This window comes from Fundulus heteroclitus, chromosome 23 (genome assembly GCF_011125445.2).
Source record: "Fundulus heteroclitus isolate FHET01 chromosome 23, MU-UCD_Fhet_4.1, whole genome shotgun sequence".
Classification (NCBI taxonomy): Eukaryota; Metazoa; Chordata; class Actinopteri; order Cyprinodontiformes; family Fundulidae; genus Fundulus; species Fundulus heteroclitus.
The window spans coordinates 33,598,414-33,614,016 of NC_046383.1; the positions used below are offsets into that span (position 1 = coordinate 33,598,414).

Consider the following 15,603-nt stretch of genomic DNA (forward strand, 5'->3'; position numbering starts at 1 on the left):
GGGGGGGGGGGAATCCTGGCTAAGTAGTCCCAGTAAGAGCTGAGGGTTACTTGGCTTTTACCGACTTAAAGGGATAGTTCAGGATTTTTCAACTAAGGTTCTGTTAGAAGGGTATAAAGAAGGATGCTAATGTCTTACTTGCAGTAAATAACTCTTATAGTGTCCTCATTTGGTACAAATCCCGTTTAGGTGGTCAAAGAGGCTTATCCAGGAGGTGCCAAGGCTAAAGCTCACTTCTATCCTCTTAATAAACTAACTCTAATCTAGGAAGTATCACAGTAGTTTATTCAAATGTTTATTGATTGACCTTGACATAGCCCTCACACATGCACTGGGCAATTATTTTCAAAGAAGCTGATGATTAATTGCACGGGAAATGAAGGTAAGAGGCTTTAAAGTTATTTAAATATAGGAGAAGGCTAGATTGTTTCCCTCTGATGTCGGACTAGCTTTTCTCTTCAGTGTTATGGTGCAACGCCCAGGGCAGCTTCACACAAGGGTAGCATAAGCATTCCAGAGAAAACTCTCTCTACGTTGTTCTTAAAGAAAGTTTTTATTGAGTATTTGCATGACCAGTCAAGGGAACATAGGCACTCCCACTCTGTTCCCTGTTATAACCAGTGTAAGCAATGTAAGAACACTGGTATAGGTTTACAGGCTAATGATGCCCAAGTAAAAATCAGATTCCAATGATGATGAATTAAAGGGCTAATTGTGCATTCTCATAGTACTCAGAAGTAGACCTTTCTCGCATTCCCAGTCAGGAATACAACAAGAACAAACCCTGGTGACAAAATCCTGTCAGGGAAAATTTGGATTTCGTCAAGCAGGTCAAGATTCTAAATGGATGCAGTGCACATAAAACACATTAAATGTTGCAGTTGTACATTCTTAATCAGCAATACCAAGAGTTTGTGAACCACTAGTAACCACAGTTCTAAACATCCACAATTTGTGAACATGTCATTCAATGGTTGAATGTATGAAGTGGGGATAAATAGATTTTTATCGACTTGAATTGTGCACAGTAGTTACCACAGCAACACGATGCAGATTGCATTGGTATTCCAACACGCGACTGCAAAGATGTGTTGTCATTCCCAGGTCCAAGCTGTAACTGTCCAAAGCATATCGGCCACACCATAAGACACTTTTATTTAGGGACTCTGAACTGCAGTTGATCATCTTTAACTCAGCATCGGAAATATTTTCACGGGTCAGATCTGAACAGGATAACTTTACACCAAACAGAGCCTACTGGGCCATTATACATGTCCAGGTGGAATGAGTATCACTGAAGTCAAGCTGATCCTTAGTAGGGTAGATGAGAACATTTGTTGGAAAGTTGTTGAAGATGGATTAAATAATTTTAGTTTTTTTTGACAGAATTGTAAGATTTGTGTTTTAATGATGTGTAACCAATTAAGTCTCATTTGAACACAGCAGTGATCGTGGCAGACAAAGCGCCTGATATGATGTACGAGTTGCAAAGGGCACTAAATAGAGGACTTTAGATGATGCACTGCTTCTCTCAGTTACCTTCAAAATACACCTTGGTTATGGGAAGCCATCATTTCTGGGGATGTATTCCACCTACATTTCAATCAATCAAAAACATCTTGATTCATCCACAGAAGCATACATTTACTCCTATCCGTATAATCAGAGTCTTCACACACCATCTTGATTGTTGTTTTCCACCCATGCCTCCGAAGACCTGACGTGCCTCTTTGCATTTCTTCCTCTCTATTACCCTGAGACTTCTGCCACCCACTTTCTTCGAGATCCCATTATTAGAAGCCAGTGGAAAAGCTGATGCAGTCACATACGATCCTTTTCGGCTTGCAAAGGGCATGTTTATTATTGCAGTATCACCACACGGAGCTATTCCCTCCTTCATGAACTGTTCACAAATCAATTGTTTTTTAAAAAAAAAAGGTATTAGCTGCATCGAATATTTACGTCATTCCACACCAAAGTATGGAAGAAACCACTCTGCAGCAGATTTCTGTTGACATTTTGTCACTAGTCAAACGCCAGCTGCAGAGGGCATGTATCTTTCCGGGTTGCATCAAGATATCGCCAATCTGCTATTCATGGGAAAACGTGCAGCATTAATGTAAGAGCACCATTTATCCATTCCCTAATTCACGCAGTCCTTCCAGGGCAATGCTTACCCTGTCAATCTTCAACAGACACAAAGAGGAGAGCCTTGGTACACCTTGGACAGGTCACATGTCGACAGACATGAACAGCCATGCTTCCTACAGTCAACAGCAATTAGCATGCATGCTTTTGGACTGTGGGATGAAGCCACAGTACTCAGAAAATAATCCACAAAGGCCCTGGCCTCCAATCCAGTGTAGGACCTTTTAGCCGCAAGGCACCACTGCTAACAACTGCACATATTACAACACCGGAACGTATCAATTATCATTTTACATTAAGATTAGAGACTTTCTTCCAATAGTGAAGAGCATAAGTAGGTGAAGTTTATCTGTCTTTTTATAGACAAAACCTTCACAAAACGCTGAACAGAAACCAATAAATATGTCATTGAAACTGCGCCTATAAAGAAATATAAAATAGCACACAATGAAAATAAAGATTCAATAAAAAGCTTGTTTAATGAAGACATTTAAGGCTGACCACACAAAGTGAAAGATTTTTTTCTTACCGGGTGTGATTTCTATCACCGTGTCTTGTCTCTCTGGAGGAAAAAGGACCTTGGGAGGCTGAGTGGTCTGCAGGGCTGAGGGTAAAAGAGAGAACCAGAGGAAATCTGATTATTAGGAGTGTGCAACTGCTTCGGACTAATGCGGTTCCAGCGGGTTCATCGCACTCAACGTTTTACGAACAACATCTCATTTCAGTTATGTTACATTTCAAAGCTACATTAAGCATCAAACTTAACACCGTTTGTAAAAATTATGAAAAGTGTGTTTTGATTCTGGCAAACACAGACAAATCAGCCATTACTAGAAATAAATTAGTGGAACTGCACAGTCCATCTGGAAGAGCTGGCCTTTGCTTTGCCAGTTGATTGCTGGCCTCCAGTATCACAAGGCCTAAACATTAAGACTGTCAGAGACCCCAGCGTGTCTCATCTAATGATTTCTCCATGTCTATGTGCAGACAGACACGCTGGCCGCCTTTGTTGCTCTCGTGGTCAGCGAGATGAACAGATTCCACCTGAAGCACCTACCAGTTTGGTTTTACTGCACTCTGAACACCTCCGCTCTCTCCTGTCCGACTCCCTCATCAACTGTCACGTGTCCCGTTTCAGTATTTCATTCCTGCCTCAATGCTGATTGACATAAACCACTTATAGTAAAATCTGAGAAGAGTGGCATGCATATGTATTCAGCCTCTAAAAGTACGGCTAAATAAAATTCTGTGTAGCCAATTCAAAAATCCCCAGCAGTTTTTTGAAGGCATCAGAGCTGCTTTAGCACAGGGGTCTTCCACCCCGGTCCTCAGGACCCACTGTCACTAGAATACATTGAAGTTTGCAGGTTGCTACATGACAAAATGTGAGAGAAATTCAACGGATGGCGATACTTTTTCAAGGCGCTTAATGTCTAACAGTGAGAGGCGAAACAGCCAACCAGTTGATTTATAGTGTATATAAAACTTTAGGTGAAGGGAGGAATGGTAACTGTCATGTATTTTAGGCTTATGTCGTGCAACAGCCATGAATTCCCTTTAGCTTTTTTTTTTTTTTTTTTTTTTTTTTTACTTGACTCCTGTTCCCATTTACCGACTGCTGGCAGGAAGCAGCTTTGGAAGGTGCTGGACTGTTTACTGAGAGGTTCAATATTTAACTCAAGGACACGCCGACATGTCAGAAAGGATCAAGCCGTCAAGCAGAAGTATATAGTTTAGGCAGGAAATAGACGTGTTTTAGAGATATATCTGCATTCATACCCTTGAGAAACAACAGGACGCAGCAGCCCACATCCACAAGAAGTCAATATTTCCCTCTATTTGTTGCTCGGATGTCTGATCCGCTGCGGTTCTTATCATAATTTCGGCTGATGACAACAATTAAGTTTTCATAGCAGGAAGCGTGTGAGCAGAAAGTTCACAAGGTTCTCCCACATCTGAAGCAATCTAATTACTTTGACTTTTAGTTATACTTTAGTTTCCCATTTTGGATGAAATGCCCTTTATGAGACTTTTATGATGTGACACGAAGGCACACGGAGGATTCTCTTTTCCTTTTCTTTCCTTTTTTCTTTCCTTTTCTACAACATCCTCTTCCCAAGTAACCCTGGCGATCTCTCTATCTTTCCATCGCTCCATCTCCCTGACAAGATTGATGGTTTCATTTGCATTGTGAAAGTTAAGCGGTGCCCTTTTAAGATTAATGAGACAACCCTTCACCTATAGGCCTCCTCCGCTGCTGTGCTCTCCCCTGTCCCAGCACTCCCCCTACCAGCATATTCTCCTTGCTTTGTCACCACTTCCTCATCGCTTTGTTCTACATATGCAGTACATGACAACAACAAAAAAAATACATCGCTTGCGGCTCAACTTATCGTTCAGTGGTTTTTGATGACCCAATGCAACGTTGAATATGATATCAGGGACTGTAAGTGAAGATGTTTAAGATACAACTATGGTTTATAAAATCAGCGGGAATTCGGGAGGGTTCTCCTAAAAAAAAGGCAGTTTTTCTCACAACATGACAGGTTGTGATGAGGCATCAGCTAGTGATCGAATTCATGGCTCTTTCCAGCAGAGGTGACAGATGGTTTTTATACTTCATTGGTCCTTCATGAAATGTTCATCACTTCAACTTGCTCTGTCACTGCAGGCCCCCGCGGTGTTCACTAGAAATCGTGGTTCTAACTGAGTCTTGAAAAGTTTTGGAAAAAAGATTCCGCCTCTTGATACAGTATATCCACCTTTTAAGGCATGATTGGGTGTCATTTAACCTAGGATATTAAGATAGGAATTCCTTTATTGTCCCGCAATGGGGAAATTTGGGTGTGACAAGGCAAACACACAGACAGTTACACACAATTACTAGGAAAGAAAAAAAAAGAACCAACTAGTCTAATCCATAGTTAGCTCTAAGAAACAGCAAGAGTAGAAGTTAAAAGTAAATACCAGAGTAAATATTGCATGGTGGAAAATATTTGACAGTGGGAAAAAAACTCCAGCCCATTAACAAAACACACCATAATAGAATATGCAATATGGATATTAGTGTAGCAACATCCCTAGCTAAGGCATGTTCAAGTTTCCTTAGCATCTGGGATCAGTGCGCAATTAATGGTCAGATCAGAACCTGTGCAACGATTAGCATGATGTAAACAATCAGGAGCATCCAAGATTATTAAGTCTGACTGCTGCTGGGAGGAACAACCTGCAGAAGCATTCCTTAGAGCATCTGGGATGCAGCAGTCTGTCACTAAAAGAGCTCCATGTTTCAGTGTCTCCCCCACATGTCTCACCAAGACTATGAATAAAGGACGCTACTGACTGACTCGGCTTCATTGCTTCTTCTTGTCCACTCATCGCACGCATGCTCAATATCGTACCTCCGGTCACATGGTCTTGTTATAGTAAACATGTATAATAAGTCGACCAACAGGGGCCAATAATTTAATCGGAAAACCATAGTATGAAACCAGAGTGAGCTACTGGCATATATATTTGTAAAATCATAGTACGTTACTAGGCTCCTTTAAGCTTTTTCTATGACTAATGATGAGGTGACTAACAAAACTTCACAACAATCAAAAACTGTAATGATAAGCAAAGCTTTAAAGGAACAGTTTGCAATTTTCCCAGAAATATAAGTAAGAAAAAGTCCCTTTTTGAGTTTCTGCCGGCACAAGACCGTTGTACCTCCCAAATCCACTCTGGTCTCATTTCTAACCACTGAGGCGTTTCTCTTCTTCTCATAAACGTGTATACGGTTTGTTTCTGGCAACTCCCAGCACTTTTCAAAGTATACGGTTAGAGCAGCGGCGCTACAATGAACGGCTAACACGGAAGCTAACCGGATACGTAAACACTAGAAGTGTGCATGAGCAACCAGCAAGTAAAAACTAGCAAGAAACGGGCACACACACTGGCATTATGTGGGCGCCTCATAATGATTGGCATGTGGGACAGCCAATAGATAAGGAGAAACCCCCAGAACTTGAAGGACAGAGGGGGGCGTGGGTAGGACGAGACACGAAGGCATCTGATTGGTTCTTTCCATTCTGTCCAAATGGGAGGGATTGGTCAGTTTCTACAGGCCTGCAAGTCTCACACAGTTTAAACATTTTAACCTCCTTTTTCTGAATACATAATGTATTGACTGCTGTCAGGGTGGAAGGACCATTTCAACCAGTTGAACAAAACGTGATTCTGAACAGGATTACCAACTACAGCTTTAAGCATACAAAATTATTTGTCGACAAGTATCGAAAGAAAGCAAAACGGGATCAAACGATAGAGAAAGGGTAAAAAGTGGAAAACATAAATATTGTTATCATATTACACAGTTGTGTTCATTAGCCTACTTAGAGAATTAATGGAGTTCAAGGGATGTAGATTAAGCCAACAAGACACATCAGAAACAAAGAGTCCATTGACCTAGAAAGCGATTTTTTTAATGGTTTCCATGCTTTTCAGTCAGTAACTGGGTAGTAGGCTGGATGTGTACTCATGTTTTTGTCCAGATACATTTTATCGTTTTATTTAAGTCTAGACTGAACATGTCAATCATCAACAGCCACTGTGTTTTTTTCCTCCTATAAACTTGAAAGTAGTCTGAACACGATGAGAGCTATTAGATAATAGAGCAAATTATTTTCATGTTGCATCCTTCAACAAGTAGCAGTCTTTGGTTTGTTTAAATTTCGCTTTCTGAAAGAAACTGAAATAAAAATATGAAAAATGTACATGTAACATAACATTACTAGTTTGGGACTTGAAAACTTTTTGGATCCCTTTTATACCACCCTTTAAAGTTACACATAAAAAAATCCCCCCCCCCCAAAAAACAGCAAACCTGGGACTTTTTGTTGACCTGATTTATCATCTGAATATGAAAAGGTGGGCAGCAAACACATGATAATGACAATGTTGGTGTTTGCTTTTAGCTGTCGGCATTATAAAAAAAAAAACATGGCCGAAGGAATGCGAATCATTATTATTATTTACTTGTGTTATAAATTACAGGCTGCTGGCGGTGGCGGTTTGATATTGCATCCATGCTTGTATGTGAGCAGTTAATGTGCCAGCATGATAACAGTTCTGCGACGTCTCAGGCAAACACTTCGAGGGTGAAGGGCTTTAATTGTCCTAAAAGTGTTGAACACTTGTTCACTCTTGAATGCGTATCGTGTTCGAAAACACTACTGTAATGGAGACTTGCAATCATAAAAAAAAGGCAGGCTATTGATGTCAGAAGAGTAACTCTCAACAGATCTTAGAACCCTAGCAAACGGTCCTACGAGCCCTGTTTTCTGATTCTGCTTGTTGTAGTCGTGTTTTTACAGACAGGGTGAAAGACGAAGAAGAGAAAGCAGTAATCAAAAAGACTGCTGGAAATGTCAGCACAAAATACACTATTTATTTAATGTTATTTGCAACAAATATTTTTCGTCAATAGGCCGGTCGCTCTAAAATATTGATTGCGTTCATTCCCAAACTGGATTCCCATCCAATGAGACCTTTATGGATAATTAGCTCGACAGGCGCTGGCTGTTTAGGGGTCAAACTGAAAGAGTCTGTTTTATGATAAAAAAAAACATTGCTTGAAAATTGTTCCTATCACCAGACTGCCTTCGTTGTTTCTATTCTGTCTGTGATAAAGTTAAAGCATATGATGAAATGCAAACTCTCTGGCCCAACAGTGAGATTCTTTTTCTTTTTTTAAACTTAAAACTCCTTCTTGTACTACGTTATTGGGGTACTCCTGGTCTATAGGTAGATGTGCTGTGATAAAGGCTGGGAAATGTAAAGTGGTGCTGTGCAGGACGTTTTTGATTTTATTTCACACATATTGAAATCCTGACAGTTCAGCGCTTTGCGGCCAATGCAGCCACTGTAAGCCCTCATCTCGCTGAGGCGAGGACATCTTTATTAATGAGGGCAGAGCATCTGCATTGGGTGGCATGAGATCAAATACATTGTATTTTTTGAGGTTACTGCTTGGACATTTTACTCGCATTTAAAGTTTGGAAGTCTTATACCAGTCGTAATGTGAATGTCCAAAGCAATCAGAAATAGCTTGGCTTGCCTGGAGATCACATGGGGAACACTGGAGGATTAGATACAGGAAGCCAGAACATTATTCTGCAATGTTAGCAGGCGTGAAGCTGTCACTGAACAAGACAATCGACTTATACAAGTCAACACCTTTTGTCCTGCAGTTTTTTACCTGCCCACAATGTGTAAAATTCAGAAGCAGCATGTCTCAGTTTTACTGAAAAATGTGTCAGTGGTTTTGTTGCTTGATGGCTTTTCTTCTTTCCTAGAAGGGAAATGAAAAATTGCCGTTGACAATTCTCCAGCTTGGAGACATGCAGTAGAAATCCCGAAGCTAGAATTGACACGATTCGGTTCTGGAAGATGTTATTTTGGTTATGTTGGCTTTCCTGCCTTAGGGTTTATTTCTGTTTCTTGTTTTGTATTGTGTTGGATTCATGTTTAGCCTGTTTACTGTTTTAGTTATCTGGTTTCCTTTATTAGTTTTTATTATAGTTGTGTTCTGTTCAGTCTTAGCTTTGTTGTCTATCTTGGGTTTGGTCTTTATGGTTATTTTGGCTCTGTAGTTGTCCATCTTAGTTTCTGTCCCATCAGCCTCTCAGTCACTACTCTGTCACTTCCCTTCCCTTGATTAGCTCCACCCATTCCAGTAATTAGTTTCATTCCATTCACCTGATCACTCCTTTACTTATACCTGCCTCTGCCCCCTGCAATCTGCCACATCATTGTTTGTTTTTGCCAGCATTCCTTGTTCCCTGTATTGTTTCTCCTGCCTTATCTGATTGCCTGTTTTTTTTTTTTTGCCTTGGACTGTTTATTACAACAAGCTTTGTTTTTTTGTCCTGCCCTTCATTTTTGCCTGCCTGTCTTTGTTCCTGCTCACATCTGTTTTTTTGAAAAATAAACCTTCTAAAAAACATACTCTTTGGTCTGGTTGAATACTGTCCTCTGTCTCCGGTTCATGACAAGAATAAAGTTTACATGACTTTCACACCATGAGGGCTCTCGTTCACAGTCATGGTGTGTTTGCACAAATACTGCATTTGCTAATCCCTCCTTTTATTATAGGTGAAGCATATGATAATTTGGTGTTTTTGCTTTAAATTAGACAGATAAAAATCTAGATTAAACTGCAGAGTTTTGAAAAATGGCACTCATAGTGTTCTGGTTGACCGTGTTCCCCCTCCTCTAGCGACTGCCCCTTGCTCTTCATATAAGCAGAGCTTTCTTCGGGTCCAGGAGTGAACTGGAGATGGGTTAGAACCGGTTTTTCCGGGGCCAAAGCAGCAGCTTAGGGCAATGGAAGCACAAAGAGGTGGTGCTAAGTGAAAACTGGAACCAGTTTGGTGGAAAAGGCCTTTGACAAATTCTGCTGTATGCCCTTTGAACACTCTTTGTTGTATTTCATTCACACAGTATAAAGCAGGATCATTTATCGATATAAAGTCCTATTACACTGGGTTATAAATGAAGTCATTGGTCCACATAAACAATGATTGTCAATATATGATGAAGCTTTGTTATAAAAAAAAAACAGTAGTCTCACTCCAGAGACATAAAAAAGATGAGCTGTCGCTGGGTAGATTGAATTGTTTCAATGAATTGCGCCTCAATTGCAGTCTGAGTTTAATATAAAGTCTGACCTTTCCGGGTCCTTGGGCTTCTTCGCGACGCAGCACATTAGGTCAGTCAGAGCTATAACCAACAGACAGTAAAAGTTTGTTCAAGCGCTTATCTCCCTCTGCAGTCATTACAGGGGATGGAAATCTGGCATTTTGGTGAACTTCCGTGTCCCTCGGAGTGTGTGAGCCCACATGTCGTCAGATATTAAAGAATGTGTGTGCGCAGAAAGTTTCGATTGTTGGAAAGTCATTTGAGTAACCCCCTCTGTGACTTAAGGAGACTTTGATGCTATCTGAATCATCCCGATCTGATCATTTCAGGCTCACCAGGTGCCCAGGGTAGATTAAAGCAAGCCCTGCCTTACGCTGCACTCCTTTCCCATACAGATCTAAGGAGAGCGGCTCTGTCAAACTTCATCTTTTTTCTCATTCATGCTTAAATCTGCCTTCCACGGACACATTGTCGGAAACAGTTCTATTACGTTTGCAGCATTTGCTCTCATTTACAACAATCATTAATTATATGGCAATTTTCTCTGGAGTGACTTCCAAGATTTCTCCAGTGTTACCTGTTAAGACATTGCCCTGTTGGTGATTTAAAAAAGAAAAAGAAAAAAAAAACCACCAACAATTGAAAACGTGTAAGCATGTAATTAAAAGTTGCCTTTTGGGGCTATTTTAACTAATTGCAAAATAAACAAAAATATTTAAAACAAAATTAATTGAAACCCTGCCTAAAAGCATGCTGATATAATCTTACTTTGTGGTTTCATCAGACAAAAAAAAAAAAAAAAAATCCTCGGTCATTTTTACAACGTATAGTCCAGTCGACCAGGTAAGACTCAGCTTATAAATATAAATTACTGTGATGTTACATGAATTAATCTTTCAGCGCTCATGCTATGCAATGATGCAATGATGCGCCCATGCTCGCAGTAATTTTTGTCAAGCAATGTTAAAATGTGAGAGGTTTTAGTTTTGATGCCCACAGAGATCATTAATAAAATAGGATTTTTCAGCATTCGACCTGCTGATCCGAGCCCACCCAAATAAAAATCTGATGTTCTTGCTCTACGCCGAACCGTTCGATGAATCCCTCCCTACTGCTGCATTGATTTGAATGGTAGCTGATGGTGGTTAACAGAAATTCTTTAGGACTGGATGTGGGTCAGGTTCTGCTGTGTTTAAATGGAAACAAATAGGCTACAAAAAGGAAGGAGTCACATTTTCCTGAAGTGTTTGTTATCATCTTTGGCCTGCTAGATTTGTTACTCTGCTAACAAAAGTGCATGTCAGTAAGCGTAAGAGAGAAAATGACAGAGTAGGAATATTTGAAAGGATTTGGTCACACAGGTAGCACTCAGATAAAAAGCAAAAAATAAATAAATAAGGGAAATAAAATCGCCACTTAGCCTTTCATGGCTGTTCCTTCTCCTCTCTCCTGAACATCAGAGAGTCAGCATTGGACACATTTGAGAAGAAAACTTTTTTTGATATGCCAGCAACTGATCAAGACCGCTCACGCTAATATTCCTTTTCTTTTATCATTGGGTAAAAAACTAAATCAGTAATACAATAAAAAGCATATCAGTTCTGGTTAGATTTTTAAAGTAAAAAAAAAAAAGTTATTAAATGCTATGCTACTGAAAAATATATGTACATTTAAATGAATGCAAAGCAAAATAATAAGGAACGGCTCCTCTGTTGCAACAAGGTTAGCTGCCTTTTCAGTAAATTCTTTCTTTCTTTCTTTCTTTCTTTCTTTCTTTCTTTCTTTCTTTCTTTCTTTCTTTCTTTCTTTCTTTCTTTCTTTCTTTCTTTCTTTCTTTCTTTCTTTCACAAGTGAATTTTGGAATCTTTTCTTTAATCTCAACAGGGCATGCATCTGTTGAAATGTTCCTCAGAATTTGTAACCAGCAACAAAAACAACAAAGAAAAAATATTTTAGAATGTATATAAACTGGGCAATTATTTGTAAAAATACAAGTCAGACTGCACTAGAACCCAGCTCAATTCCCCTTCCTTGAGTGTTATTTCTTTTTTCCCAAACCAACTGTTTTCTATTTTTCTATTTTTTTCTCTCTGGTAGGACAAGCATCAGCTTTCTTCGGAGGCATATTCCAGTGCTAAGCCAACTGATTGGATTTTGTGAACGCCAAGAAATGTATTTCTGCAGTTTACACAAATGTGCATCAACATGGGCAGAATGTTCCTTAAATGCCTGATGCCTCATTTAAATGTCAGCAAACTACGTCAGGACAAAGAGCTTGTCATGTAAAGCTATTTTGGCAGCAGGATTACAAGGCACAGGCAAACCCAGATTTGATACCCCCAAATACTTTTATTCATCTGCCAAGACTTCAAGAGAAAAATAAAACTATTCTTAGTTTCCCTAAAAGTATCGCTAAAATCGTCTCATTCTTGAAACCCTGAATTTGCCCCTTCTTGTGAACTGGATGGATCGCTGCACCTCTTGAAATACCAAAGAACATGAGTAGTGAGTGAGTTGAGAAGAGGAAAGGGTAGGTGTGCGGTTCTGACTGTATCATAACCTTGAAGAAAAACACCACAGTTCTCAGTATAGTAGCATTAAAAGCTACATCTAGTGCAAAGAATTTCCAAATGAAGCCCTGATTTTATTTCAAAACAAATTTGCAGCGTTTACTCTTAAAGCTGAACACAATATAAACTAATATTATAATAGCAATTATAATAGTTAATTATCATGGTTGGTTTAATTATTTAATAGTTTAATGGTTGGTCTGGTGATAGACCTCTGGATAATTTCTAATTCGATCGTTAACCACCATCTTGGCAAAACATGGAGGTATGGTTAACAATTCATAAGAGTTAACAATTCAAATAATTCGTTTAAAAAAAAGTTTTTCGTTGCGCTAAAGAGAGAAGCCGTTTTCCCTCCAAAAAGCTGTTGTAAATATTAGAGTTTTGTCTATAAGAAGCACTGAAAAAAACATAAAATCATTAGGACTGGAAAATGATTGTCTTACTAAAAATAAAGCAGAATACAGCTAAAGTTTGGCTCAATTGTTAGTGCGAAAAATACTCTTTTGGAAAGATCTACAGCTCTAGAGATCTGGAAGTCACTGTTTACAGCACATTTGTGTGAGATTAATTGGCTTAATGCGACCCTGGTGCCAATATTAAGGGGAAATATGCATAATATGGTTTGTATCACAGACACCATCTGCTGCCGAGCAGGACCACAGTGGAATGATGCCCTGGTGGCGGAGGGGGTGCTCTCCCTAGCACTGTACATTAAGCTTGATGATTACAAGCATAAATTAAAAATGAAGGGCTATGAAGGGAGCAGAGAGAGTTACAGGGGAACAGGCAACAACTTTTGATGAGTTTGGACATGATGGGTGCCAAGTGTAAAAAAAAATTACCTGACTGCAACTACTGCGCTACTTTGTGTGGGGGTGTCGGTGTCTTCTTCAGACATAATGAAATTTCATCTGTTCAGATAGCTAAAAATGAATTAATAAGCAGGCATTTCAGTTATTAAGTAAAATATCATTCAAACTGGACCATCGATGCAAAACATTTGTTTTCATTAATTTCTTAGAAATCATTTTTTTAGGTGGGGAAACTGAACAAAAATATATGTCTGAAGAAACTCCAACTTTGGCAGTTGTTCAGACTTTCAAATGTAGCTCTGCAGATGTAACTTGTGTTGGTCATGGTCCAGCTGACCCCATGGCCAAATGAGGGTCAAGATGGCAAAGGTTTTATGGTCAGATCATTTCATAACATATTTACTTAAAACGATGTTTGGTTAAAAATATTGTAATATTTTAAACTAGACCTTTACATATTTCTGGTAAAAGTCAATCTTTCTTTGGAGCTCTAATCGCCATGTGATTCTTTGGAAACTAAAGAGAGACTAGGGGAACTTCCTAAAGCAGTGCAATGGTCAAAGGATAGTCAGTTGGGGTGGAGATCCATCAGTATCCAACCTAAATTTAACAACAAAGCTGGATCTTTTCCACAAACATAATTTAACAGATATCCTGCCATTTGAAGTATCTGCTGGAATTTCGTTTTTCGACAATGTATGCTAAATACCAAAAAGGATGGCTACTTGATCGATAAATAAATAAAAAAATACCTGTTGTTCCAAATTTCATTGACAGGGAGAATGAGTTCTACATCCTAAAACATCAGCGCCGAAGCAGGCTGTTTTTCCTCTTCCTTCCCCCTGTGCCAAATTAACGTGAGTTTTTGTCGTTTAGTATTTTTCTCACACAATATATTTGACACAAACAACTGTGTTCTTTGGGAACGGCAAGCAACAGCCTCTGTATGGAAGTTTTCCCTGTTTGGAAATTGTGCCAATAGACATTGGACATGTTCACCCATCCATCTATTGCCTCTACCCCCTCAGGATAGCTGGGTTATAGGGAGGCTGGGTTGTATCTTTGGCGAAAGGCGGGGTACAGCATGAGGATGTCACCTGTCCATCACAAGCCGATACAGAGACACAAAAGATCAACAGCTATGCAAACATGTACACATTAAGGACAATTTAGAGAAACCAGTCAACCCAACACTCATGTTTTTGGACTGTGAGAGGAACCCAGAGTACCCAGAGAAAACCAACCGATGCAGAAAACAAATCTCCTTCCTGCAAGGCAACAAGGCTAAACATTGCCCCACCGCGCTGTGCAAATTAACACACACACACACACACACACATATATATATATATATATATATATATATATATATATATATATATATATATATATATATATATATATATATATATATATATATATATATATATATATATATATATATACATACATAAATATGAACAGACTTTCCCATAAGTACATGAATAATACACCATTGAATTGAGATGGTATTTGCACCAGAAATCTGCATTTTTGTGTTATTTCAAAATTAGGACAGGAATACTCAGGTTTGCCCACATTTAGCATCCAGAACACTGATTGTTGTAACTTTTGCAATTCATTGATGGATTTTTGTCTGCAGATAATGCTCTCTCTATATGTTACCAACCTATAGGAAGTCTAACACAACATAAAAAACATAAAAAAATAAAGTTGACGAAAAACCATATTTACCATTTATTTCAGGAACTTCCAAGTAAAATAAAAAAAAAAGAGAGAAAAGAGTGCAGCTGAGGAAAAGCCACACAAATGCAGAAAGGACCCAGCCAAGATTCAAATGCTCTCATGATGACTGGATGTTTTTGTCTTAAATAATGGATAGTGCCAGCTGTATCATGCAAACTGTGAAATATTCTGTTTTGTACTCTGAGAGGAGAAAAAGCGCCAGCCCAGTAGAGCATTGTTGCTCACTGGCAGCAGTGCCACAATGAATGCGCGCTCACATTTAAAAAATCTCATTGTATCAGACAGAAATGCCATTAATCCTGTAAGAGCAATCTGAGCCTGCTGATGAGTCTCAATAAAAAGCTCAATGTTCGTCTAAGTATCACAATAAAAAATCCAAATTGGCTATGACCCCAAAGGTCTTTTACCGTGTTGCCAGTTAAAAGACCCGAGAGCTAGCTCTGTAATGACGTCTAAAAAAAAATTGAATGGTTTGAAAAGAAAAGAGCATGACTAAAATGAAAAAAAGAATCCCAAACACTAAGAACCGGAGACTAAGGGACACTGAGCAGCATATGCACACACGATTTGGACTAATCACAACCTTCAGGAGCTCAGCTTGCATTACCAACATTTTGTGCCTTGGCTGCCATTTCACTATG

General features: G+C 39.1%; 1 protein-coding gene across 1 annotated transcript in view; it reads right to left on the reverse strand.

Moving 5' to 3' along the window:
- The window catches only part of il1rapl2 (interleukin 1 receptor accessory protein-like 2), a 536,417-nt gene that overhangs the window by 93,914 nt on the left and 426,900 nt on the right, over window positions 1-15,603 (reverse strand). The window contains exon 7 of the mRNA XM_036127086.1: window positions 2,678-2,752. Within this exon, the coding sequence (XP_035982979.1) occupies window positions 2,678-2,752 (75 nt within the window). The remainder of the gene's footprint in view (window positions 1-2,677; window positions 2,753-15,603) is intronic.